At 48.2% G+C, this 24,988-nt stretch overlaps 1 protein-coding gene across 1 annotated transcript in view; it reads left to right on the top strand.

Annotated features, from left to right (window-relative positions):
- The window catches only part of celf2 (cugbp, Elav-like family member 2), a 250,147-nt gene that overhangs the window by 142,122 nt on the left and 83,037 nt on the right, over positions 1 to 24,988 (top strand). The window contains 1 exon segment of the mRNA XM_083935660.1: positions 12,603 to 12,799. Coding sequence (XP_083791786.1) covers positions 12,603 to 12,799 — 197 coding nt within the window.

The raw sequence follows: 24,988 nt of genomic DNA, 5'->3' as shown, positions 1-24,988 counted from the left end.
AGAGTGAAGCCGCAGCTAGATGCCAGACAATCAGAGCCCGTTGCCATTTCATCACACGGTCGCACACGGACGCACGGGCACGCACGGGCACGCACGCAGACTCACACCACAAACAAGCTGTTTCTCATTAAGCCCGCGAACGCCAGCGATGGAGTGCGAGGAACGGGGATGTGATGAAGGAGGAGAGGCTGCGTTTTTCCTTTTTTTCCGAGCAAGAGATAAGAGAAGAGGAAGATTTAGAGAGAGTAAAAACAACAAAGAGTCAATGGTGAGAGAGTGAGAGAGTGTGTCTGTGTGTGTGTGTGCATTGTGGCGCCGTCATCCAAAGAGACACCCGCCTACCCAACACCCAGTACCCCCCAGCCACCCTCACCCCATGCCCCTCCGACACTGCTGTTCCCATAGCAACAAGACACGGAGAGGAGGCGGGGGGTGAAGAAGAAGAAGAAGAGAGGAAGTGTGCTAAAGATTAGGGTGGAATTTTTGCTGCTGCTGCTGCCTGGATTTGACCAATCTGGTGTTGAGGCTTTAAGATGCTCTAATTCCTTTTCCCCTTCCTTCCCTCTACACACACACACACACACACACACACACACACCAGGTCAGGCTGATGCGAGCTAGAAAGCATACTGCCAGGAAGATAATTCTAGGAACTGCACTGTCGATGGAGGAGGAGGAGGAGGAGGAAGAAGCGGGACAAACCAGAGCGCGTTTTTCCCCAAATTACAGTTTTTTCGTCTCCTAAAAATAGAAAGACCAAGGGCCGGCGCGTGATAAGAGTCCCCCCCTCCCACATGGGAATATTTTTACGTGATCACCTCCGAGCTTGCGAACCAGACGTGCATGAAATTTGCTTTGCTCATTCACACGCCCAGGTGGAAGAACACGTATCGATCGCGGTGACCTTACGGCCTTTCCTACAGCGGCACCATTAAACCGGGCGTTTCGATTTTCCAATCCAGAGAATCTCCTTATTCACTAGATGTAAAAAAAAAACGTGTTTGCGGTCAGCGTTCATGCTCCCGAGGGACATTAATAACCTATTGATTTTCTTTTTTTTAAGGTGACCAGATCAAATTTGCACATTTGTTCATTTATCGAGTGTTTGGCGGAGAACGTTTCATGCTGTTGAGGTTCAGTTTAACCTCCAGTGAAAGTTCATTAAAGAGCGAATGCACAGACCAGAGTGAAAGGAGCATTTTTGCTTGTAACGTAACTTTAACGATCAATTTAATCAATTATCAATTGTCCAACGCAACGACGGCGTCTGTAGCTACTGTTAATTTCCAGAGCCCGTCCCTAGGGCCTTTAAAATCCCAAATATGTAAAAAGGTCAATCAAAAAATGAGGTCTTTTGTTATGATTTTACATGATAAATGCAATAATAATAATCATTTGCCCGTAGGTGTGAATGGTTGTCTGTCTCTGTTCGTCTCTATGTGCCCTGTGATAGACTGGCGTCCTGTCCAGGGTGGACCCCGCCTCACGCCCGATGTCAGCTGGGATCGGCTCCAGCACCCCCGCGACCCCGACCCCGGGATAAGCGGTTGAAGATGAATGAATGAATTAATTTTTTTTATAATATCATAATTGTCCAATAAGTACTGATACTTAACACTGCAGTCATTTTCAAAATTAGCAGCATTGTGCATGTTTTGTTTGCGTAAACATATTGACATAACCAAAGCCTTATGTACATATCCATTCATCCTCAACCGCTTGTCCCTGTCGGGGTCGCGGGGGGGGCTGGAGCTGATCCCAGCTGACATTGGGTGTGAGGCGGGGTCCACCCTGGACAGGACGCCAGTCTATCACAGGACACATAGAGACGAACAGAGACAGACAACCATTCACACCTACGGGTGATTTAGAGTCATCAATGAACCGAACACCTGCACGTCTTTGGACTGTGGGAGGAGGAAAATCAATTGAGTCATTTCTTGTTTCCCACGCTCGTCATCCTGCTTCTTTAAACCAACCGCTGAGCTAAAACTTGCACAAAGAATGGTATGGCTCTCGTGGTGTCTTCGGTTCAAAAGGTGTTTAATCGATAGTTTACAGTAGCGTCTATAGATAGCTCTCCTCTACAGTTCAGAGTTCAGAGGAAGTGTGACTCACTCCTCCTCCGCGTGTGACGGTATTCTTCTCAAGTGTCTCGGGAGCACATGAAATGCAAGTGCGCGTGTGTGTGTGTGTGTGTGTGTGTGTGTGTGTGTGCGTGCGTGTGTGTGTCCGCGCTCGTGTGTGTGTGTGTGTGTGAGGAGAGGATGACAAACATAGTTCACATTTACCTTTTTTTCAACCTAAATGACTCATATTCAGACCGCGTGCAACCCTGTAGAGTAAGACTCTGACGGGTGTTGAAAGGACCTCATTCATCATAAACATGTTGTTTATGAAATATTTTTTAAATGGAGTGAAGAAAAGACCTCCAGCTTGAGAAGAGATGTTCAAATACCAAAGTGTTGAGTCATTCTTTTGAGCACGGAGCTGTGATAGGTTAACAGTTTCCTCACGAGCCTTGTTCATGTTTGGAGCAGATCCGTTTTAAGATGATTCTTACTCGAGTTGTATTCCACATGTTGTTGTGTTTCCGACGGGCTACACAGCGAGAAGGTTCTGGTTCGCATCCCGGCTGGGGCCCTTCTGTGTAGAGTTTGCATGTTCTCCCCGTGTCTGCGTGGGTTTTCTCCGGGTTCTCCGGTTTCCTCCCACAGTCCAAAGACGTGCAGGTGTTCGGTTCATTGATGACTCTAAATCACCCGTAGGTGTGAATGGTTGTCTGTCTCTGTTCGTCTCTATGTGCCCTGTGATAGACTGGCGTCCTGTCCAGGGTGGACCCCGCCTCACGCCCGATGTCAGCTGGTATTGGCTCCAGCACCCCCGCGACCCCGACCCCGGGATAAGCGGTTGAAGATGAATGAATGAATGAATGAATGTTGTTGTGTTTCCTGCTGAAAGTGAACACTTTTGACCACATGGTCCTCCGGTGTTAGCGTCGAGCTGCTTGGATTATTCTTATCTAGAGTAAAGTCAAAGTTAAGAGAAAGAGAAAGAGAAGGGGGGAACACGCCAGAGCTGCTGATTAGCTCTCAAAGGCATTGATTCATTCATTCATCTTCAGCCTCTTGTCCCTGTCGGGGTCACGGGGGGGCTGAAGCTGATCCCAGCTGACGTTGAGCGTGAGGCGGGGTCCACCCTGGACAGGACGCCAGTCTATCATAGGACACATAGAGACGAACAGAGACAGACGACCAAAACACCTGATTGAACTACTGGTAGAGTCACTTCATCAAATCTGAAGGGTTTGACACGGCTCGTCTGAGCTTTTTTCACTTCAAACTGTGTTTTTAAAATGCAAATGTGGTTCAAATGTACTGCTGCGGACGGGAACAGCAGCTGTTTGCTAAATTTACAATATTTTTCACAGCTTTACCTTGAGGTCAGACAGCCCTGTTTACACAAGAGGCAACTGAAGCCGTTATCTCTGCTCTCGTCAAAGCCACCAGACTCCACTGACAAAACACAGTCGTTTTTTTCTCACAGAGAACAGGAGGCGCTGCTCTCCTGCCGCCTCTTTCAGTTCCTCGCCTTTTTAAAACGCCAAAGTCACACAATTACACTAACTAACTAACTAACTAACAGATGAAGGCAGCAGAAGAACAGCAACTGCAGTGTGTCCGTGAGGTTAAAGCTACTGCTTTTGTCAATGGTGTCTGACGGCTTTGACGAGAGCTAAGATAACGACCTCAGTTCCCACCACTTAAACTTAAACAGCGCTATTTTAAGTCAAGGTACAGCTGTGACAGTATTCAAAATACACTTTTGTTATTGGCCCAAAGTACATTATTTTATTAAGGGCGCACTCACACTGTCCTTCCGCACCGCGCCCCGTGCTTTAGGGTGCTTGTCCCCCCTCCCTCTCCCCCCGCGCCCCAGCCCCGTTTGTACTCACACTACCTGGGCCTCGGCCAATGCTTCTTGCTGTCCATACGCCATCACGCCGTAACACGTCACACGCATTGATCGCGTGTGTGTGGCTTTGTTTACAAATCTTTCCGTAGACCTCGGAGTTTTTGTGCGTCTTGTCGACTGTTTTTGAATCTTTTCATCGACCAAATCTGCAGTAAACACTCCACCTCCGCATCACACCAACGTGAACCTTTCGCCGCCATTGTTGTTGTTAAATGTCCGCGCATGGTCCCTCCTTCTATTTTCTATGTCCGAACAGGCGCACATACCGCTACCGCCGTGGACGGCCCGCTGTCCGCAGTCATGCGCGGAACAGGTGCACTCACACTACTAGGCTTTAGCTGAAAAAACGGTTTTGGCCCAGTACAGAACGACAGTGTGATTGCGCCCTAAGTACAGTACATGTATTTGTGGCGATGTATTTCTTGGCTTCTGTGTCAGAACTCACGTCTGCTTCTCCAAACTGCCGGCGTGCCGACTGTCACCTACTGTAGGTAACAAGTACCTCATACAACCACACTTATACGCACAATATAACCAAACCATCCCTGTCCAGGAGAGTGGAGGCATGTCAGCTTATGTTCAGCTAAAGAGCATTCAAGCATTTTCCATTCCAGCACACACCTTGACTTTCCTAAGTGAGGTTTTACGCCGTTATTATAATGTAATTTTCCATATAATTCAAGGTTCTGTACCAAAACAGTCTTATTCGTTCAAAGATCACATCAACACTGCATGCATCGGCGCCTGCACTAGCTTAACAAGGCAGCTTCAATTCTGAGGACACGGTGTTTTATACATGCAGGGGAAACATGAGACACAGGCAAAATGAGACCCATTTCACTTGTATCCATGTGTGTCATGCATTGGTGTGTTTTATTCATACTGTGTGTGTGTGTGTGTGTGTGTGTGAGTCCTCTCATTAGTGTGCGCCGGTGTGCAGCAGCTCGTTAGCACAGAGCTAGCTGAGCGTCGGGGCACCGGTGCAGCTTCATTAGCTACCGTGACATTTATCTGATCGTTTCCCCGCGTCGCGTACGCTGCCTCGTCTCCATGGCAACCACAAATGCGAACACACACACACACACACACACACACACACACACACACACACAAACAATAGGGCAATCACACAGTCTCACGTAGTCACTTCTTCTGGTCACGGTTTGTCAGATATGTTACTTTCTCCCTCCCTGGACGACGGAGGAACGTGGATAATGAATGTATGAAACTGGCTGTATACCGCGCGCTACGGTGGCTGCTGTCCCACTGCTGTACCCAAGGTGGGCGGACTATTTCTTATTGTAAAGTTCAAGTGAATCACAGGCAATAGCACGCACTCCCTCGTCTGGCTGGAACAGGGCCCCCGGGAGCCAGCTTACCTCGCTGTGAGTCAGTTACAGAAAGAAAAAAACAAAACAAACCGAAAGCGTTCAGATAAATCAGTCGGTTCAGGACGCCGTTTGTTTAGTTCGAGTTACTAATCCGCCTCGCACCACCGATGACGGAATCAGTTACAGAGTTGGATTCAGGGGCGTAAAAAAGCCTCCCGTGGTGCGTTGTAGTAGAGCTGCTAATCGTGTTTGCAGTTTGGATGCAGCAGCAGAAGAAATCCAGGACTATGAAATGAATCGTGTGTGTTTTCTCCGCTCGTGCGCACAGAGGTGTTAGTTTGTCGAGGTCTGTGTTTGCTCAGTGTGAAGAGAGGAGAGCCTCGTGGTTAGAGCAGGTGTCCCGTTTATAGGGCCTTAAAGTCCACGCCGCAGCGCGGAGGGTTCCACTCTGACCTGCAACCCTTAGACGAATGTCCTCCCCTCCCTCTCGCTCCCTCTCTTCCTGTGAACCTTAGAAATAAAGGCCCAAAACAAATGTTTATTTAAAACACAACGTGGCCTTGCAGTGTTTCATTGTAAGAAGAAGATTTACTTTAATCATCCTGCAACGGGAAATTCAATTTTTTCAATCTGTTATTATTATTATACATGTTACACACACACACACACACACACACACAGGCCTGGAATACACTCACATGCACAAACAGGACCTATACATGCAATTAATGGAGAGATGTCAGAGCAAGGGGGCTGCCTGTGACCGGGGCCCCGAGCAGTTGGGGGTTTGGTACCTTGCTCAACGAAACCTCTGCAGTGCCCAGGAGATGAACTGGCACCTCTCCAGCCACCAGTCCACCCTCCATTCATGGTCCACACAGGGACCGGCGACCCTCCGGTTCCCAGCAGAGTCACCTCTGGACTGAGCGGCTGCCGCCCCAACATTGAGTTATTGTGACTGAAGTGCTCAAATCATATCAACACAAAGCTCAAAGCTTTTTTAGCTGTTATTAAAGTGTGCCTTCAAAAACAGGGAGCTCAGGGCTGTGCAGGTGTCCTCAACACACCGACTGGCATCGGATTCAAACGTTGCTAAGTCCTGATTGGTGCACAGAAGAGCTCGACATCACCGTTTTATCAGTCAAGAGCACATAAAAAATAAACAAATTATAATCCGACTGTTAAGTCTGACGTGACACCCTTTCAAAATAAGACTTCCAGATCCAAACGCTCCGTTGAAACAAAACAGACAACAACGGCCTAACGTGAACAATTACAATCACCTCTTCCGACAGTTAAACACCTTTTTCATCCATAAGAAAGAGGTAAAATGACAATTACGTTGCTTTTTTAAAAACTCAGATCTGTTCAAACAAGGGGGAACACGGCACTGCGTTGTGGAAGAAATACAGGGCTTCGACCTGCTTGGACCCGGAAATCATATTTTGAAAGGGCGTTACGTTACGACTTAACAGCCGAATAACGTGACATAACTCAAAGTTTTTTACTGTTGAAATTTAGAAAACAGCTTTTTTTCCAACCTTAAAGGAGGCCCTGGGTCGGTAAAGCAAGTTTCCAGTCACTAAATCTTATTGTTATTGTGCTGAACTCACGGTTTAAGTGTGTTTTGCTAAAGAGAAATCCCTGAGATGTCGCTGTGTCGTTAAATAGTTTTAGGTTTTCCTGTCAAGACGTTAGCTACAACAACGAATAAGGCCAGTTTTTAACATATCATAGTTTCAGGGGTCTCACTGAGCAGATTCATGCAACAAATAAAACATATAAGGTCAAATAATAACAATAATTTTGCTTTACATAACTTTTTTTAAATAAAAAATCTTCAGTGTTGTATCTTGAAATAGTTTTTCTTATAATTAACTTGTTTTATTTCAAGGTTTATCCTATTTAATCCTTTTAGGATTATATTATTGCATTGTTTTTTTGCACTTTTCATGTTATGAAAGGACTAAAATGTATAATTATTATTATTATTATTGTTATTATTAAAGATACATTTGATGTTATTCCATCATGTTTATGCTGAAATAATTAAAGTATGAAGTCTAAAAACAGCCTCAAAAAACATCAGAAAACTTACAATTTACAATTTTATTTAACAAATACTCAATATTGTTTATATCATATTTAGTTTATGATGTTGTTCCATTTTATACTTGATGAGTCTTTGACGTGTGCACCCTCATAAATGTTCCTCTGTCCCGGCATCTTCCACGTTTTGTGTGAAAGTTTTGTAAAAATCCATGAAAGTGTGCACATGTGAGAAGATGTGACTGTCCAGGTCTGTGTGTGTGTGTGTGTGTGTGTGTGTGTGTGTGTGTGTGTGTGTGTGTTAACATATCGGTATGTGTGTGTGTCCGTAGATGTGTGTGTGTGTGTGTGTTTAGCTGACCTTGGCTGCCCTGCTCCCTCGGGGGGGAACTGATGTTTCTCACTCTGCTTGTCAACAAGATTAGTTCCCCTGTGGGACCGTTACACACCCTGCAAACACACTTTCAATGAGAAGAAGTGTGTGACAGCTCGGCCCTTCCGCGAACCCGCTCGAGTGTGTGTGTGTGTGTGTGTTTGTGTGTGAGGTGTTTTGCCGCGTGTGTGTGTGTGTGTGTGAGTGTACGCTGCGATTGAGGGGTTAAGGAGTCAGAGAGGATGTGTGTTTTAGAGCAGAAACAGAAGGGGGAAACAGCAGGGGGATCAACGCAGCCAGCCTGAACTGTCGCCCGTGTGTGTATGCATGTGTGTGATACGTGTGTATGCATGTGTGTACGCGTGCCTGGTGTGTGAGAGAGCCCTGCTGGGTTCTGAGCTGTGCTTACTGCTAGACCTGGCTCATCTGCATCCGTCTCCCGCGCTCCGTCTCCCCGCTCTTCCCTCCCTCGCTCGTCCCCTCCGTCTTTTGGTAGCGCGTTCCTGCGCGGCTGCCTGTTGGACTCCAGCTGTGAACCAGGCAAACAGAGGGGGACAGAAGGCCCTTAATGTATTCCTGTCACTGTTTACTCTTGGTCGGTTAGAGGCCGCACTTGTTTTCCTTACACCCTTCTACCTGTAACGTGTTTGTGTTGGGCATCGCAGCGCTGCGGACCGAGACAGGGACAGTTCATACGCACTTAAACCTGCTCTCATCCATCTTTTAAACAACAATGGGTCACATCCCTGCATGTTAGAGGAAGTCTGCTGCACCTTACAGTCGGGTCAGGAGGCTGGTATTCACGTGGGGATGGTTGCCGTCAGCTTGGTCAGAATGCGTCACTTTGTAACACTGTGACTTCAAACAAAACTTACGGTACTTGATTAGGTAGGAGGGAAAGATCAGGGTTAGTTTACATAGATTAACATTAACTAGTAGATGTTACTAGTTAATGTTGTACAGTCCTGAGGATGTCATCACGATGTGTAACGTCTGTTGCAAATCCTCGGTTTCAAATGCACACACTTGAGATAACTTATAGTGTTTTAAAATGAATGTGATATCTATTGACCTCATGACGGAAAGAAAGAGGTCGCGGGTACAAGCGGCTGAAATGTGTTTCCTCAGGAGGGGGGCTGGAGTGTCCCTTAGAGAGAGGGGGAGAAGTTCAGCATCCGTGAGGAACTCGGAGTAGAGCCGCTGCTCCTTTGCGTTGAAAGGAGCCAGTTGAGGTGGTTCAGGATCATCTGGTAAGGATGAACCCTGGGCGCCTCCCTAGGGAGGTGTTCCAGGCACGTCCAGCTGGGAGGAGGCCTCGGGGAAGACCCAGGACCAGGTGGAGAGATTAGATCTCCACACTGGCCTGGGAACGCCTCAGGATCCCCCAGTTAGAGCTGGTTAATGTGGCCCGGGAAAGGGAAGTTTGGGGTCCCCTGCTAAAGCTGCTGCCCCCGAGATCCGACCCCGGATAAGAGGCTGAAGATGAGATTGATTTCTATTCATTATTGTAGTTTATTGACTCCCATAACCTTTGAGCTTAGGTTGCACAGATTTTAGGGATATGATGCATTTAAAGACACGACATTTTTTCATTTAAAGAGTTCAAAGTTAACGTAGGAGTAAAACACACAAAATGCTTTACGAGGCTTTTACTTCCCAACGTGTTTTCCCTGCGACACCGGTCTTTATGCTAAACTAAGCTCACCGCAGCCTGGATCTTCTCCCTTCTCCATCTGCAAGAACGCCAGTGAGTGTGTTTCCCCAAAAATGTCTCTGATATAGAGAGAGGAGGGGGGGTGAGGATCTGAGAATGTAAAAAATGAAGATGATGAATGAAAGAATAAACTACAGTCGTAAGGTTTTATGGTCAATATCGTGCAGCTGTATTTTGGATGAACGAGCCTGCTGTCTAATGTGAGTGTGAGGTGAGGGAATAACAGCCCTCAGCAGCTGCTTCAAAGACCCACACTGACACTTTCTTAGCAGTCCAGCTGCGTGCACACTTACACATACACACACACACACACACACACGTATATATATATATATACACACACACACACACACAGGCTTCGGTGTAGATCAGCCCTCAGTCACGGCCCTGTGCTGCAGGGGGACTGGAGTGATGGAAGCAATAGTTAAGCCATTAAGGCAAACAATTGGCTCAAATTGAGAGGGAGAGAGAGAAAAGAAAGAGGAAGAAGAGGGAGGGTGATGGAGAGGCAATGGCAGGAGTGAATCCACTCAACGACTTAATCCGAGCCCCAGGACACTCTCCTGCTGAGCTTCACACACTCGCACAAACATCTACACACCCGCGCTAAAGCTCTGTCTGCGTGCAATAACACCTTGTCAGTCTTGGCCACAGGGGCGACGGAAGAGGTGCTCAATCCTTTTGTAGTGGGGAGGGGGGGGGGGGGGGGGGCGGCGACTCCCAACCACCTCAGGAAAGAAACTGAGCATGCAATCTACACATGACAGTCCCTGCGTTCGTACGCCTTATGGCTCACAGTGTGAAGCTATTCATTGTCCTAGCAGGCGGAGGGAGCACAGGGCGGACAGTGTCCCAGAGGAGGGAGGTGCTCCTGTGACACTGGCTATTGTATCGTCTCCCCCCGTGGACTCGTTCAGTCCCCGCAGGCCTCACACAAACAGCCAACAATGAGGAATTGTCTCCTGCTATCCTTCCTCGAACTCTGTATGTGTCAGAGGGCGAAGGCATGACGCTCCGCAGTCCGAACCCGGCGACCGCAGAGGCTCGTCCGATGCCGTCGTTCATGTGCCTAAACATCAGACGGTGATAGGGACGGTAACTCCTCGCCCTTCCTTCCTTCCCTTCCTTCCCGATTCTCCCCCCCCAGCCGCCGACCTCGGGGCTCCCTCAGCGCCAGGGGGCCCCCTCGATTTATCGGACAGCTAAGCGAGAAGCGGTCGTTGCCCTCGAGGACTGTTAGCACCGGTCTGGCTCGTTGATTCCTTCTCCGGTCGTGGTGGTTTTTTATTTGACATGTCCTTTAAGTCTTTTAAAGAATTGGGTGTTTCAGCCGAGCGCCTTGGCTCTTTCTGCAAAAGATGGATGGCTCGCGTTCAAAGGTCTGGATGTTTTTTTACCCCTCCCCCCCCCCAGTCTCTCTCTCTCTCTCCCTCCCTCCTTCCTTCCTTTCTTCCGTCCCTCTTTCTCCCTCTGTCGCTGAGCTTTATAGGGTGGTATTAGTGTTGTCAGCTAACCAAGCTCGGGATTTGGCTTTGTTTTGTTTTTTGCCTCTTAAGATAATGCTCTTTCTCTCTCCTGCCGAGAACAACAAAAGGGAAAGTAGAGCAATAAAACAGCACAGCCATTGACTTTGCTTTCATTGGATTGGTTTTCAGCCATCTTAAATGGACCACAGGCCTTGATGGCAGTGTGTGTGCGTGTGTGTGTGTGTGATTGCCGTGTGATTGTCCTCAAAACACAGTCACGCTTTGCCTCGCGCCCGCTCGCGTGCCGTTCTCATCTCTGTAGGGGCCCCTCTGTTAAAAAGCATTTACTCGCCTTTATTCGTCCGAGCCGTGGCTGGAGTTTGCATTCCGAGCGCGCGGCCGGATGTGTGTGTGTTTTGCGGAGATAAGTGTTGTAGCTCTGCGGTGAAAAGGGTGAAAGCACTTCACCTTTCATACCGTATGCATTCCAGATGTGGGAATGTAACCGGAGCGATCGGCGTGTAAGCATCTGTGTCCTGTTAGAGGTGCACTGCGCTGGGTCTGCAGCCCGATCCCCGACACGCCGCACGCTGCTCATCCAACATTCATTCACGGATGCAAACGTTCACACATGCAGCGCCGCGGACAGCAGGCCCTGCATGTATTCATAGAGTGTCTCGTACAACAGCAGATCTACAACAACAGTGGGGCAGGAAAAAAAACCCTGCAAATATACTTTTTATGTGGCTTCTGCTGTAGAATAACCAGAATAAAAGCTGTGTTCAGCTCACTCCCACAGCGTGAGTTTCTCCGGCCTCCTGGAGAGATTCTCCGCCGCGTCTTCACTATCAAAAATCCTCTTTTAAGGGTCAGTGCGATATGTCAGTTTCCTGATGTCAGTATACACAGAAATTGCTAGCTTCGGGGATAGCAGTCTGTAAAGCCTGCAGTGGTAGGGCATCTCTCTCTCCTATTAGTGTGGCTCTCTCAGGGGTTTCACTGCTGTTGTGAGGGCCTGAAGGCTGTTTGAGGAGCCGCTGTGTTGGAAATGAACTTCTGGGGGACGTATATCAGTTTTCAATTAGATATAGAGGCGCGGTCTTAAAAGGGTAGTTCTGAAGAGAGGTGTGACCGGATGAGGTTCTTATGGTGGTCGGCGCGACACCAGTTTGCAGGAGCAGGGAGGAAACACAGAAGCTAAGAAATGTACTGCTGTTCGAGTGTGCGCCATATTTAGCACGTTAGCAACACTTTACGTTGCTGTCAGACGCTCTCCTTAAAGTGAAATCAAAAGAAACCTCTGCAGCAGCATGAGAAGAGTCCCTACACACACAACAAAGCACCAACAACGTCGTTAGTGAAGCCAGAGAGAGAGGAAAGACTTACCTACTGGCCCCTGTACCAGCTCCTCTCATAGTAAAGTCTATTCAAGTGGATTAGCAAAGTCAACCCCAAAGGAAGGAGCCCATTGGTGCTTTGTTTTTCTGTGTAGGGACTCTTCTCATGCTGCTGCAGAGGTTTGCTGTTATTTTCAGCAGCATTAGTGGTTAAAAAAGACCTTTGAGGGACAAGCGGTTGAAGATGAATGAATGAATGGATGAATGAATACTTGGACGACGTGTCTAATGCTCACTGGTATGAATGCGATGTGTGTCTCTCAGCTCCTAACGTTCTGTCGTCCGTCTCTCCAACAGTAACGGCACGGCCGGGAAGATGAACGGGGCGCTGGAGCATTCGGACCAGCCAGACCCGGACGCCATCAAGATGTTCGTGGGCCAGATCCCGCGCTCCTGGTCAGAGAAGGAGCTGAAGGAGCTGTTCGAGCCGTACGGAGCCGTCTACCAGATCAACATACTCCGAGACCGCAGCCAGAACCCTCCACAGAGCAAAGGTACGACGACACAGGGAGGACAGCGGGACGCTCGGACGCGGACTCCTGTTTTTCTTTTTTACTTAGTTTAATCAGTTTGTTTTCATCTCTGAGGGAAATATTGTACGTTTTACTTGACTGCACTGATCTGATGCCTGCAGGAGATTCAGGTCCTATGATTTTCTTTTATCTTCCCCTTGCTCGTTTTATTCCTCCTTTCTTTCCTTTCCTTATTGTCTCCCTCCTTTACTTCCCTATTTCTTTCCTTACCTTCCTCCTTTCTTCTTGACTTCCTTTTCCAGCCTGGTCTCACCAAAAGGCGTGTGAAAGACGCGCTATTTCTCTCAAGCCATCTCGCGTATAATTACAACGCATGTCATGATTTTTGCGTGTCATTTCACGCCATGTAGTCTCAATTGACTTGTATTGCGCAGAGATGGCGTCGTCATTTCACGCACAAATGTCATTGAGGGAAAACCCACGTGTCTCCGCAAGGTGGCGGAGAAATACGAAGTGGTGGAGCTTTCTGTCAGAGGGTTGTTTTTAAATCAATATTTCATGTGAAGGATGGCTGAAATAACGGGCGTGAAATGCCCTAACCCTAACCCCTAACCTTAACCCTAACCCTGACCCTACCCCTAACCCCAACCCTAACCCTAACCCCCAACCCTAACCCCTAACCTTAACCCTAACCCTAACCCCTACCCTAACCCTAACCCCTACCCTAACCCTAACCCTGACCCCTAACCCTAACCCTGACCCTAACCCTAACCCCTACCCTAACCCTAAACCCTAACCCTGACCCTAACCCCTAACCCCTACCCTGACCCTAACCCTAACCCCTACCCTAACCCCAACCCCAACCCCTAACCCCAACCCCTACCCTAACCCCTAACCCTAACCCTAACCCTAACCCTAACCCCTAACCCTAACCCCAACCCCTACCCTAACCCCTAACCCTAACCCTAACCCTAACCCCTAACCCTAACCCTTAACCCTAACCCTAACCCTGGGAACTACGGGCGTTAAATGACACGCGGAAAGCTTAATATGCGTAGACATGCACGCGAAAAGTCATGAAAGTCATGAAAAGTGGCGTGCTATTTATACGCCCTCCCATGAGACCACGTAGCCTTTTCTCCTTCCTTGTTTCCCGCTTTCTCTCAGTCTTTCTTTCCTTTTCTTTCGGTTATTTTCTCCTTCCATTCCTTTCTCCCCTCCCTCCTTTACTTCCCTATTACTTTCCTTACCTTCCTTCTTTCTTCTCGACTTCCTTCTACTTCCTTGTTCACCTCTTTCTGTCAATCTTTCTTTCCTTTTCTTACGGTTATTTCCTCCCTTCCCATCCTGTTTTCTGTCCTCTTTTCTTATCTCATTCCTCCTCCGTTCTTTCTTGTACGTCTTCTTTCTTTATTTCCTCTTTCCTTTCTTTTTTCCCTCTGCTAGTTTTTAATCTTCCCTCCCTCTTTGCCACCATCCCTTGGTTTCTTTCTTCCTTTGCTCCCTTCTGTTTTTATCTTTCTCCTCCTTAGTCCCTTTCTTTATTCCCTCCCTTGCATTTCTTCGTTCTTTTCATGCTCATTCCCTCTCTTTCACCTGAAAGTATAAAAAAAAATCACTATGCATGAAAGACTTAAACGAAGGCAGCAACAATAAAGTGGAAACATATTAATATCATATATAATATAAAGGATTTGAATGCTCTTGACACAAATATAGACTCATACAAATAAAGTGAGATAAACCTACGTGCAGACACTTCCATGACGTGTGTGTGTGGAGACTTTAACACACACACACACACACACACAGAGAGCAGCAGCAGTGGCTGAGCGGGCCGTCCCACCCAGCTAATGGCAGAACAAATGATATACGCGCAAAATTACACAAGCAAACACATTTCGTGCACCATTTGAAGACAAAGGCTCGCCCCGCCAGACTCGCACAGTCAATTGTGCAAAAGCTGCGTGATTTGCAGCTATTTTCTCCTGTTCCCTTTCTTTTTTTTACCCCTTTTGATGAATTCGTCAAGTGTGAGCGCAAACAATAGAGACAGCAGCAAGGAACGGGCACACAATAGCGCTGCCATATTAACAGGCATCACCCAGAGTGGGGGCTGATGACACTCCTGATGAGACATGGAGAGTGGGAGGAAAAGTAAAGAGACAGAGAGGAAGAGAAAGCGAGGAAGACGCGGCACTTCCATCCGACTGTAAAGCAAATTCCAAGAGAAGTTTTTCAAGTGTTGCAGGAAAGGAAATTTGCATCCGCGGGTATGAAGCGAATGGAGTGAGTACACACGCTTCTGCGGGGAAAAAAGGAATTGAATTAAGGTGTTACGGGCATGATTGACTGATTTAGGTATTGATTGACTTTGACAGTGTTTGCAGCAGTGACACACGTTGGTTATTATTAGCTATTCTGGATTCAGAGCCAACTGGAGCCAGCTTTGGATGACTTGTTGGTCTCAGGGTCGTATAATGGAGCTACCGTCTATGGCGTGCTGTGATCACTGGAACGTGATGTGGTAAATTGAACTTATATAGCGCCTTTCTAGTCTTTTCTAGCGCTTTAACAGTGTTTGTCACATTCACACAGATGGCAGTGGACATCTACAGACCATCTGATCTAATCTAACCATTCACACCACATTTACACACCCATGCGCAGCAATTCGGGGTTCAGTGTCTTGCCCAAGGACACTTCGACATGTGGACCAGGGGAGGTGGGGATCGAACCGCAAATCTCTCGAATGGAGGGCGACCCCATCCTCCACTGAGCCACAGTCACCCCTTGGTTGGCGTTGGTCAATCCGCTAATAGGTCAATCTGTTGAATATGTTCCTGTACGTTCAATATGAATGTTTTCTTATCATGTTGAGAGCCGGTTAATTGGCCGACTTCTAGCATTCTTTAGAGCTGCTCATCCGATTGACTTGACTGATCGGCACTGCGCTCCCTTGGGTCATCAGCAACACACCGTCCAAGATGATCGGATGGACGGTTCTTGAGATACGCGAAGGACAGTTGTACAGTGGTGCATACACCGAAACGTATTCCTTCTATAGTTAAATGATGCTGCCACGACGTTATCTATTGGTCGAATGACTCCAAATCTGCCATACCACTCAGACGTCAACTCTACACGTCCACCAAATGTGGTGTCAATAGCTGAAAGGGTCTAAGAGATGTGACTCTTTTGTAGTATCATAAGCCCCACCCACAGCATTTGAATGCATTTTGAGTGCCAGCTGTAGCAAAAATGTTTGGAGCATCAAAGTAGCTCCAGAGTAGAAGTCGCACCCCCGCGGCCAAACTATAAAAAAAACTGCGACTTATAATCCGAAAAATACTGTACTTTGAGCCAACGTGTCTGTAAATCTATTTGCAGGAGTTAGTTCTTATTATCTTTGTTTGAAAACTTCCTCAGAGTCTAAAGAGGCGGAGGCGGTGACACAAATTCAAAATGACGACATGCTATTGACTTCATGTTTTGAAATGTTCAGTGGCTAAAAGCTGCGGTGTCTCTGCACCCTCTGCACACACTCGTCCGTCTGCGTGTGCGTTTAGCTTCTCCCTTGTTTTTTCCCTGACTCATATGAGCTTATGAAAGCCTGGAGACAGCTTCCTGCCAAGGCCCCAAATCAACTCACTTTTGCACACCGACACACTCGTCATGCGCTTCGTGTCTGTGTGTGCTTTAGCCTCGGGATGACGCCTCTTCCCACCGGTCTCTTCTCCCTCTTCTGCTGCTTCTGAAGAGCAAAAACAAAATAGGGGCCAAAGTCCATCAGCTCCCTCAAATCTGCCGCTCTATCTTCACTCCCCCTTGAAAATGAGTTGTCTGGCTGTTGATGAGTCAAGAGTATCACTCACCGCCACTTCTACAGGGGATTAAAAGAAAAACACATCCACCTACCGGGCCTTTTATTTTTCCTTGTTTGGATGCCACTTTTTCAGTCTCTTTCCGAGGAAATGTAGCATTTGATTGGGCTCTTACTGGCCTTGTTATGCGCAGGCTTTGAGCACTGTTGTTGTTTTCTCAGAGTTAAGTAAGCCGCCTGGCCTCATCTGCACCCGCTCAGCTCCAGGGAGATGCAACGGCCCCCTCGCCGGTTTCACAGTTGCGCCGGGAGCCGACGGGAATTCCACCGGTGTCAGTGAAACAGTGGCCCCACTCTTACCTTGGTGTGCTTATTTCAAATTAGCGCCGGTGTTGTTTGAAAAAGATCTTTGGGGGCAAATAAGCCCACTCGGTTGCCCCCGTGGCGACCCAGACTTACTTTGGATTTAAATGAGTTTGTTAGTCCCACTGAGACGGAGGAGAAGTTCCCCGGCTGCGGCCACAAGCTTTTGCAACGTCTCTCTCTTTCCTTCTTTCGGTTTTGTTTGGATGCTCATTAGCCGACACTTCGTCCAGCCGAAAACATCAACAACGGTGTGGTAAACGGTTGTCGACGGTGGAAACTACAAGATAACTTCTAAATGAAATGTTCATATCATATATTTATGGAAGATATAAGACTGAGCGTTGAGCGTCCTACAGTGGAGGCTGATGTTACGTTCTGCATCCATTAGATGGAGCTGCGCTAAAGGGAACGTCAACACAACAGTCAGGGGAGGTCGTCTTGTTGCTTCCTCCACTTCGGCACCATTGATTGGTTCATGTTCAACTCTCTGGCTGCTGCTCTATTCCCGTGTACTACTGCGTGACTAATGGCCTTGAGTGTAAACTCTGCGTCGTAAGCGTGTCTCTTAACAGGAGCCATTTTGGGCTCTTTACACAAACACACACATGGAAATGAAACGGCATGCTTCGCGCAGTCGTATATTTCAACATGCACCGCGCGTTACTTCTTCTACAGGGGAAATAGAGTCGGCGGCTGCTCACCGTAGTTGGAGACCTGTTGTGGCTCAACATTGGTCCGTATATAAGGAGCACCGCATTATAAGGCGCACTGTCGGCTTTTGAGACATTTGAAGGTTTTTAGGTGCAACTTATAGCGCGGAAAATACGGTAATTACAGGACGTCAAAGATAAAATCCAAGACTTAACGCTCGCTCAGAGCTCTGGCGGTTTCGTCAAACCCAAAAGTGGATATCTGTGGATCATCGTAATCCTTCTTTTTTCATTATTGTCATCGTCTGGCATCAGATGACGGTCGTTAAGTGCTGCTTTTAAGAAGCTCCTTCACCCTGACAGGCATCAAATTGAAAGAATATCATGAGTCAGACTACATCTGCCTCCAAAAGTCCATATTCCAGATGATTTAAATGATCTTTTTAAGCTCAAACGTCACTCGGCTTTCCTTTAAGAAGGTCCCTGATTTGTTGTTTTTGGCCCTGAAGCATTACGTTGTGTCATGCAGGACCCATTTTACAGTTTGACCCAGGTGTGTGCATTCAGGCTGTGTGTTATTCCGACTAGGGCAGTCTGGGGAATCTCATGGCACTACTGTTGGTTTAATGTGTTTGGAGTTAATAACCAGATGAGTGGATGAGCTGGGGACGAGGGGGAGCGAGTGAGAAATGGAGCAATTTGGCATTTGGTGCAGAAAGAGAGATAGAGATGGACGGAGAGATAAAAAGAGAATGAGACAAAGAGAGCCAGAGGGGTAAACAGAAAATGGTCCTTTTGCTAAAACACAACCTTAAGCGCCATGACGGGTGTGTTGCTCTGTGCGTGTGTGTGTGTGTGTGTGTGTGTGTGTGTGTGTGTGTGTGTGTGTATTGACAGGGGAGGCGCAGTGTCATTTATCTTAATGATACAGAGACGAGCTGCTGAGACACACACACACACACACACACATACACACACACACACTTAAATCCACACATGCACAGAATAAGTTTAATGTCTTCATTAACGCGCTTTATCCCACCTAAGAGTCTCAGTGCACAACATAAGCCTGGAAATCATTCAAAATATAAAAATAACACCATTAATCAAGAGAGAAACTCACTGTGTTTAATTTGAGCCGAACGGGAGAGCGTCATTAACACAAAGGTGGGATATAAAGAGTATTTTTAAAGGGCCAAGACGCGTCATTAGTATCTGATAAAGCGATGTTGTCCGTCCAGCTAATAATGCAAATAACGCAAACTATGGCTGAAAGATTGTTCCTGCCGTTTTTAGAGTCTTAGGGCGCACTCACACTGTCCTTCCGCACCGCGCCAAAACAGGTTTTTCGGCTAAAGCCTAGTGCGTTTGACCAGTGTGAGTGCACCCGCTCCGCGCATAGCTGCGGCCAGCTGGCCGTCCACGGCCCGTCTGAGAGAGGTGGGCTTTTGTTGAGCACGTTTGAACATGTACGAGCACGAGCGTGCGGCCTACGGCGGTTCTGACGTCATTTCCTGTGCGCCTGTTGATTGACAGCCGATCTCAGGGGACGAGCGGAGGAGCCACATCACAGCCACGAGTGTTTAGCAGCAAACAACGAGCGGATTTCCTTCTTTAAGTGCAACAATAAACGCTCCTCGCCTGGCAACGGTTTGTACGATCAATACTGCCCCCCTGAGACCGCAGCGGAGCCAGACACCTGAAGTGCATTTTTACATCAATCATCATTTCTTTTAAATCTCCTCTAACCTGAAATGTCATCTTTTGAGGACCGGGATTGGGGGGGGGGAGGGGGGGCCTGGAGATACACATGCAGGCAGATAACAGCGTTTGATTTCCGATCACTGCTCAGATGAAACCCCCCCGCCTGCGTTGCTCTGATGCCACGTCCAGGGACCCCTCGCCCGTCCAACGGCAGACATCCGCTCTGCAACCGCAAGCCAACTTGTTTCCCCTCGCTCAGCTGTGGCGATGCCGAGCGAACGCTCTGCCATCCAAGACAATTATCTGCTCTAATGGATTCAGTTGAGACCGGGGCCGACCTGAGACGGAGGACTGATTTATTTCATTCTTTCCTAAAGCAGAGCGGCCAATTATATCGCCTTAACTAGGCGTTAGCTCTTTTAGCCGGCTACCCGGGCCCAATTAGAGAGCAGCTGCAGGTGGATTTTAATGGGAAACTCACTGTGTGTGTGTGTGTGTGTGTGTGTGTGTGTGTGTGTGTGTGTGTGTGTGTGTGTGTGTGTGTGTGTGTGTGTGTGTGTGTGTGTGTGTGTGTGTGTGTGTGTGTGTGTGTGTGTGTGTGTGTGTGTGTGTGTGTGTGTGTGTGTGTGTGTGTGTGTGTGTGTGTGTGTGTGTGTGCGTGCGTGCGTGTGTGTGTGTGTGTGCGGATCATCAGCTCATCTCTGTGTTTTGACTTTTTTCCTCTTCTCTATGTTTACACTTTTGCATGCCTCCGCGACAGAGAGCGTTGCCGAGCGAAGTCGCAGAGCTGAAACCCCCCCGCCCTTCGCGGAGCACCTCAGGGTCGGACAGAAATGGGCTTTGATTTCCGGAAAGTGCTCTTGTTGTCTTTGCGGCACGGGAGGATTTGGAAGGAAAAGGGGGGGGGGGGACATTGGTGCTTTTCCACTAAAGTAACCAGTGGATTGTGTAGATTTGTGAAGTGCTGCGAGTCGGAGCGAATCCGGCGTCGACAGGATTAGAACATCGGCCAAATCCCCGTCAGAAACGCGGCATTGTTTGAAGCCATCCACTCATCCTCCTCCCTATTTTTCCATCTGACAATCTGTGCTTTATTGCGCTGTCAAATTTAAAATGTGTTCTCTGTCATCCCCCCCCCCCCGCGCCTCTTCCTCCTCTCTCCCCGCTGTCACTCAGCAGCTCTTTGACACACATAAATTATACACATTAAGGGGCATTTTTACAGCTGCATAGAGAGAGAGAGAGAGAGAGGAGGAGAGAAAGAGAGAGACGCAGAGTATGTATCACATGCTACCCAGAGGCCTGTGCGAGCAGTAATTGCAGCAGTGTAGTTAATGTGGGTCAGCGGTTGAGTGGAACCCCAGGGGTCAAAAAAGGAGTGTGGAGGGAAGTGAACCGGAGTGATGGAGGAGGAAAGAGACGGAGTCACTGTGAGAGTTGCAGCCAGCCCTCTGGTGGCGGGGCTAAGGGTGACGCTCTCTGATACACCCCCCAACTCGTCTTCCTTTTTTTTCCTCCTCCTTTTTAATAAACCATGAGACCATTCTGCTGGACTGCAGGGCATCGCTCCTCCGTTCACCCTCCACCACCGCCACCGCCACCTCCACCTCCACCACCACCTCCACCGCCACCTGCCTTCATGCGAGTGCTGATTCAACCCCGGACATCTGAATAGAGGAGCTGTGCATCCTTGAGATACGGTTGTGGAATGATTTACAGGAAAGGAAAGCAGCACTGTCGTCTCACATCGATAGGGTTCCTAGTTCGAATCCCCGCTGGGGCCCTTCTGTGTGGAGTTTGCATGTTGTCCCCGTGTCTGCGTGGGTTTTCTCCGGGTTCTCCGGTTTCCTCCCACAGTCCAAAGACGTGCAGGTGTTGGGTTCATTGATGACTCTAAATCACCCGTAGGTGTGAATGGTTGTCTGTCTCTGTTCGTCTCTATGTGTCCTGTGATAGACTGGCGTCCTGTCCAGGGTGGACCCCGACGGGTATGCTACGTCCATTTTTTATACAGCCTATTGTTTGCCCCTCTTATCTGGGATATTTGAGCTTCACTTGGAGACGTAGCCGGACTGTGTATCAATATATCCAAGGTGCTGAAGTAGCTGCCGTTCTTTCAGCTTCATCTTAGAAGAGTCGCTCGTGGGAGAACGGCGTCGAATCGAATGTTTTTGTAACACGGGGGGGGGGGGGGCGGGATACTCTCCACTCAAACGCCGGCTAATGAAAGTCTTTTTAAGCTGATTAGTCGCTGCATACGCTTAGCTGACCTATCCACCTGTTCTCTGGCAGCGGAGACTTTCATCTTGAACAGAAAACATATTAAATAATTAAACATGTGAAGAAAGTAAAGTTTTAGTTCAGGTTGCCACCTCTGAGGCGTTGGTCTGATTAGCCAGGATCAGAAGAATATGGTCTGATTTGAAGTAGATATCGACCTGAAATACCGATCCATGAGACTGAACGCAGCTCCTGAGCTCCTCTGCAGCCGCGCTGAAGCCCGGGGTCAACCTGTTGTTGGAGGGCCTGGATGTGTTGACAGAGGCGGGGTGCCGTGGGTCCTCGCTCAGTCAAAGGCCCCCTTCAGCAGCCATGAAGCATTCATGAAGAGGCATCTCCCTCCTCTACTCTCTATTCCACTCACGGCTCCTCTTCCTCTCCCCTCGTCTTTTTTTGTGTCTCGCGAACCCTTCTTTCCCACGTCCTCTCCGTCTGTCTCGCTCTTACACTCTCTCCGTCGCAAACACACACACATCGGCGTCTGATAGATTTTTCTCCCCGTTCACCGTGAGGTTGTGTCTGTGATGTGTGTTTTTCCAGAGTCCCTCCTCAACAGCACGAGCAGAGTGTTCTTCGCGCTCCGAGCCCTCAGGTAAATGTTTGTGCTGCGAGGAAAAGAGAGACACAAGCACACAAATTGATGGATAGAGCTAATTCATGCCGGTCTGCGAGGTTGTCGTAAATGTACGGTTCTCTCTAAATAAAGAAGCGCACATGCTGACATGCACTTAAGATAATATGCACGCTTTTATTGGCTTTCTGCTGTTTTGTTTGTGTGAGAGCCGCAAGTGTGCTGACTCTTAAACAGGTTCAAGTGGAAGGGACTGCGTCTGTGTGTGTGTGTGTGCGTTTGTCTGTGTGTGTGCGTGTGTGTGTGAGGTCCACTCCTCTGCTCTTTGATCCTCTTCTTGACAGCCCACCACCTGGGACGATCCGTCACACGCCGCATGGCTCCCGGGCGCGGCTACGCCGTGGGAATCCCAACACACAGCGGCTAACACGTGGCGCTAGCAGCCAACCCCCCCCCCTGCACATTATACACTGTCAGAATCGTTAATGCTAACACCAAAAGCTAACCCTCCCATACACAGATATGCCAAAAAATGCCACCGGAGTCGTAATCCACAGAGTCTCAGGTGCTAATCACACACGAGGGGCCGACGCCTGAACACACGGGTGCAATAGGAATTATAATAGAAAGCTCCCTCTTGAATGCACACAGCACTCACTCTGCAGCAAACGCACAGGACGTGTAATGGACAGATATGTGCTTTATACAAGCGGAGGCCTTATGATTTCAGGTTGTCCATCGCTTCTTGTGAACGCCACGTCTCACAAACCCCGTGAAGCACTGTCTCTAATTTGTCTTCTTCACATTTGAATCCTGGACACAGTCAGTAGATGAGGTCCGAAGTTTCTCTATCACACATGCGGCGCACATCCGACCACAGAAATGCTCCGTTTACTTCGGCCCTGCCCCTCACCTGAGTGTGCAGGGGGAGTGCATGACGTGATCTTAAGCGTCTGTGCTCCCAGGAAGAAGTCCCAGAATCTCGTCCTCTACCCAGTTGGACATTTTTGTTGCCAACTTTGTGTAAATTCGGCTTCTTCTTCACTGTCTGAGGTTTGTTTTGCTCAGCCGTCATCTAGACGCCCCGCTCAACTCCGTGGGTAGAATTTAGGGCGCACTCAGAGATTACCTGGTCCTTGTATTAGGGAGCCTGGTGGGTAAACTCTGTTTGAATCAGATATTTGCGTTCACACACGCAGCCCATGTGACGCCAGGTGACGTCATTCTGAACCACGCTGCACTGTTTATTTTTAAATGAATGACAAATAAGGGTGATGGACAAACATGGAGGACAGCAGTGAAGCAGAGAGTGAAGGTCTAGACCTCATGGTGACACTTCCACCTCACACTGTTCTTGCATTAAGTCGTAAAGTCCTACAATACCAGTTGCCATGGCTGTGTTCGCTTCCGTAAACACCGTTGTAGCGTGATGTCCTCAATGATCAACTGCACGTGCGGGTCACTTCAGGAGCGTGAGCCGTTCACACAGTCAGGCCGCATTTAGAGACGTAATGTGACAGTTTGGATATAGACTGCAACTTATGTGTAGGTTTGGTAGACGTAGATGGAAGAATAGTGTTTTGTCGTGTTTCTCATTTGACCACAATGGAAATAGAGGTGTGCCTTCAGAACATGAGGCTGAAGGTAGGGCTGAGTTTTGTCCATCAGCTGATTGTTAAACAGGGAGTAGAAATGCAGTGGTAAACTTTTCATAACTTAACTTTTGGCGGACAGTTCAGTACATCTTCCTTTTGGACTGAGCCACGAAAAAAGACATGAAATACTAGTTCATTTAGACCTCACATAACCTCTTACACATGCATGCATGCATGCTTGAGTTCAGTGTCAGGAGTACTTTGAGTATTTAGTATGCATTTACTTATTACACTCTACAGTGTACGTTATAGAGGGTAGCCACCACTGTCATTCGGTGACCTACATGGAATAAACTGTATACATTAGTACCGAGTGATAGTCGTTCAGTCGTGACTAATTTCTCCCCTTATCTCCGCGCCTTTAACTGGCAGAAGCTGGTGTGAAACTCTCCGATGGTAAATGAATACTGATAGTAGAAGAGGGGGAGCTTAGGGTTTAGTGAAGTGACACCCTGAGCCGCCTTTCACGCTGGGGGTCGTGGAAGAAAAACACTAAGCTGAGAGTTATCCCGGCTAATACACAGGCACTGCAGCATCCGAATCACAACACCAATCACGTCGCCGGAGCTAGGCTAGGGGCCAACTTTTTGAACAGCCGTGGCACCCAGAGGACACCGCAGGAATTCAGATCCATTACGCTCCCAGCCCCATCAAAGGGACTCTGGGATTCGGATGCCAAATCTGCTCCAGATGCTCACTGTTGGATTTCACTAAGACGCACTGCAGGGCGAGTGTCATAAGGGCCGATGTCTGTGACGAAGCCAGCACCAGGCTGCCTCGCTCACGCTGCTTTGATTTGTGCCATAAACACGATGGAGAGGACAACAAATAGCTGATGTAAACAATGCTGCGATGGTTTTAATTTCTGGACCAATAAATACACACAGAGAGAAGCAGATGAGCCAGGCTGGAGGCAGCAGGTCCAAATATCTGCACCTGCAGGAAGACGTGGAAGCATAAACCTGCAGCCTGGTGGCTCACCTGTGGATAGTGTGAATCAAACCTGTTAAGAAGACTTAGCTTAGCACTGAGCTAAGCCTGGGGTTTGGTGATTGCTTTGATTTGAATTCAGCCTGCAGCAGGGTTTGGGGATGTGTTCAGATCTTCTAACCAGCCTCCTTCAGCCCAACAACTGGCAATTGCCGACGTATTGGTGCAAGT

The sequence above is a fragment of the Echiichthys vipera genome (genome assembly GCF_963691815.1).
Source record: "Echiichthys vipera genome assembly, chromosome: 20".
NCBI classification, from domain to species: Eukaryota; Metazoa; Chordata; class Actinopteri; order Perciformes; family Trachinidae; genus Echiichthys; species Echiichthys vipera.
This window is presented reverse-complemented; position numbering and strand designations above follow the sequence as displayed.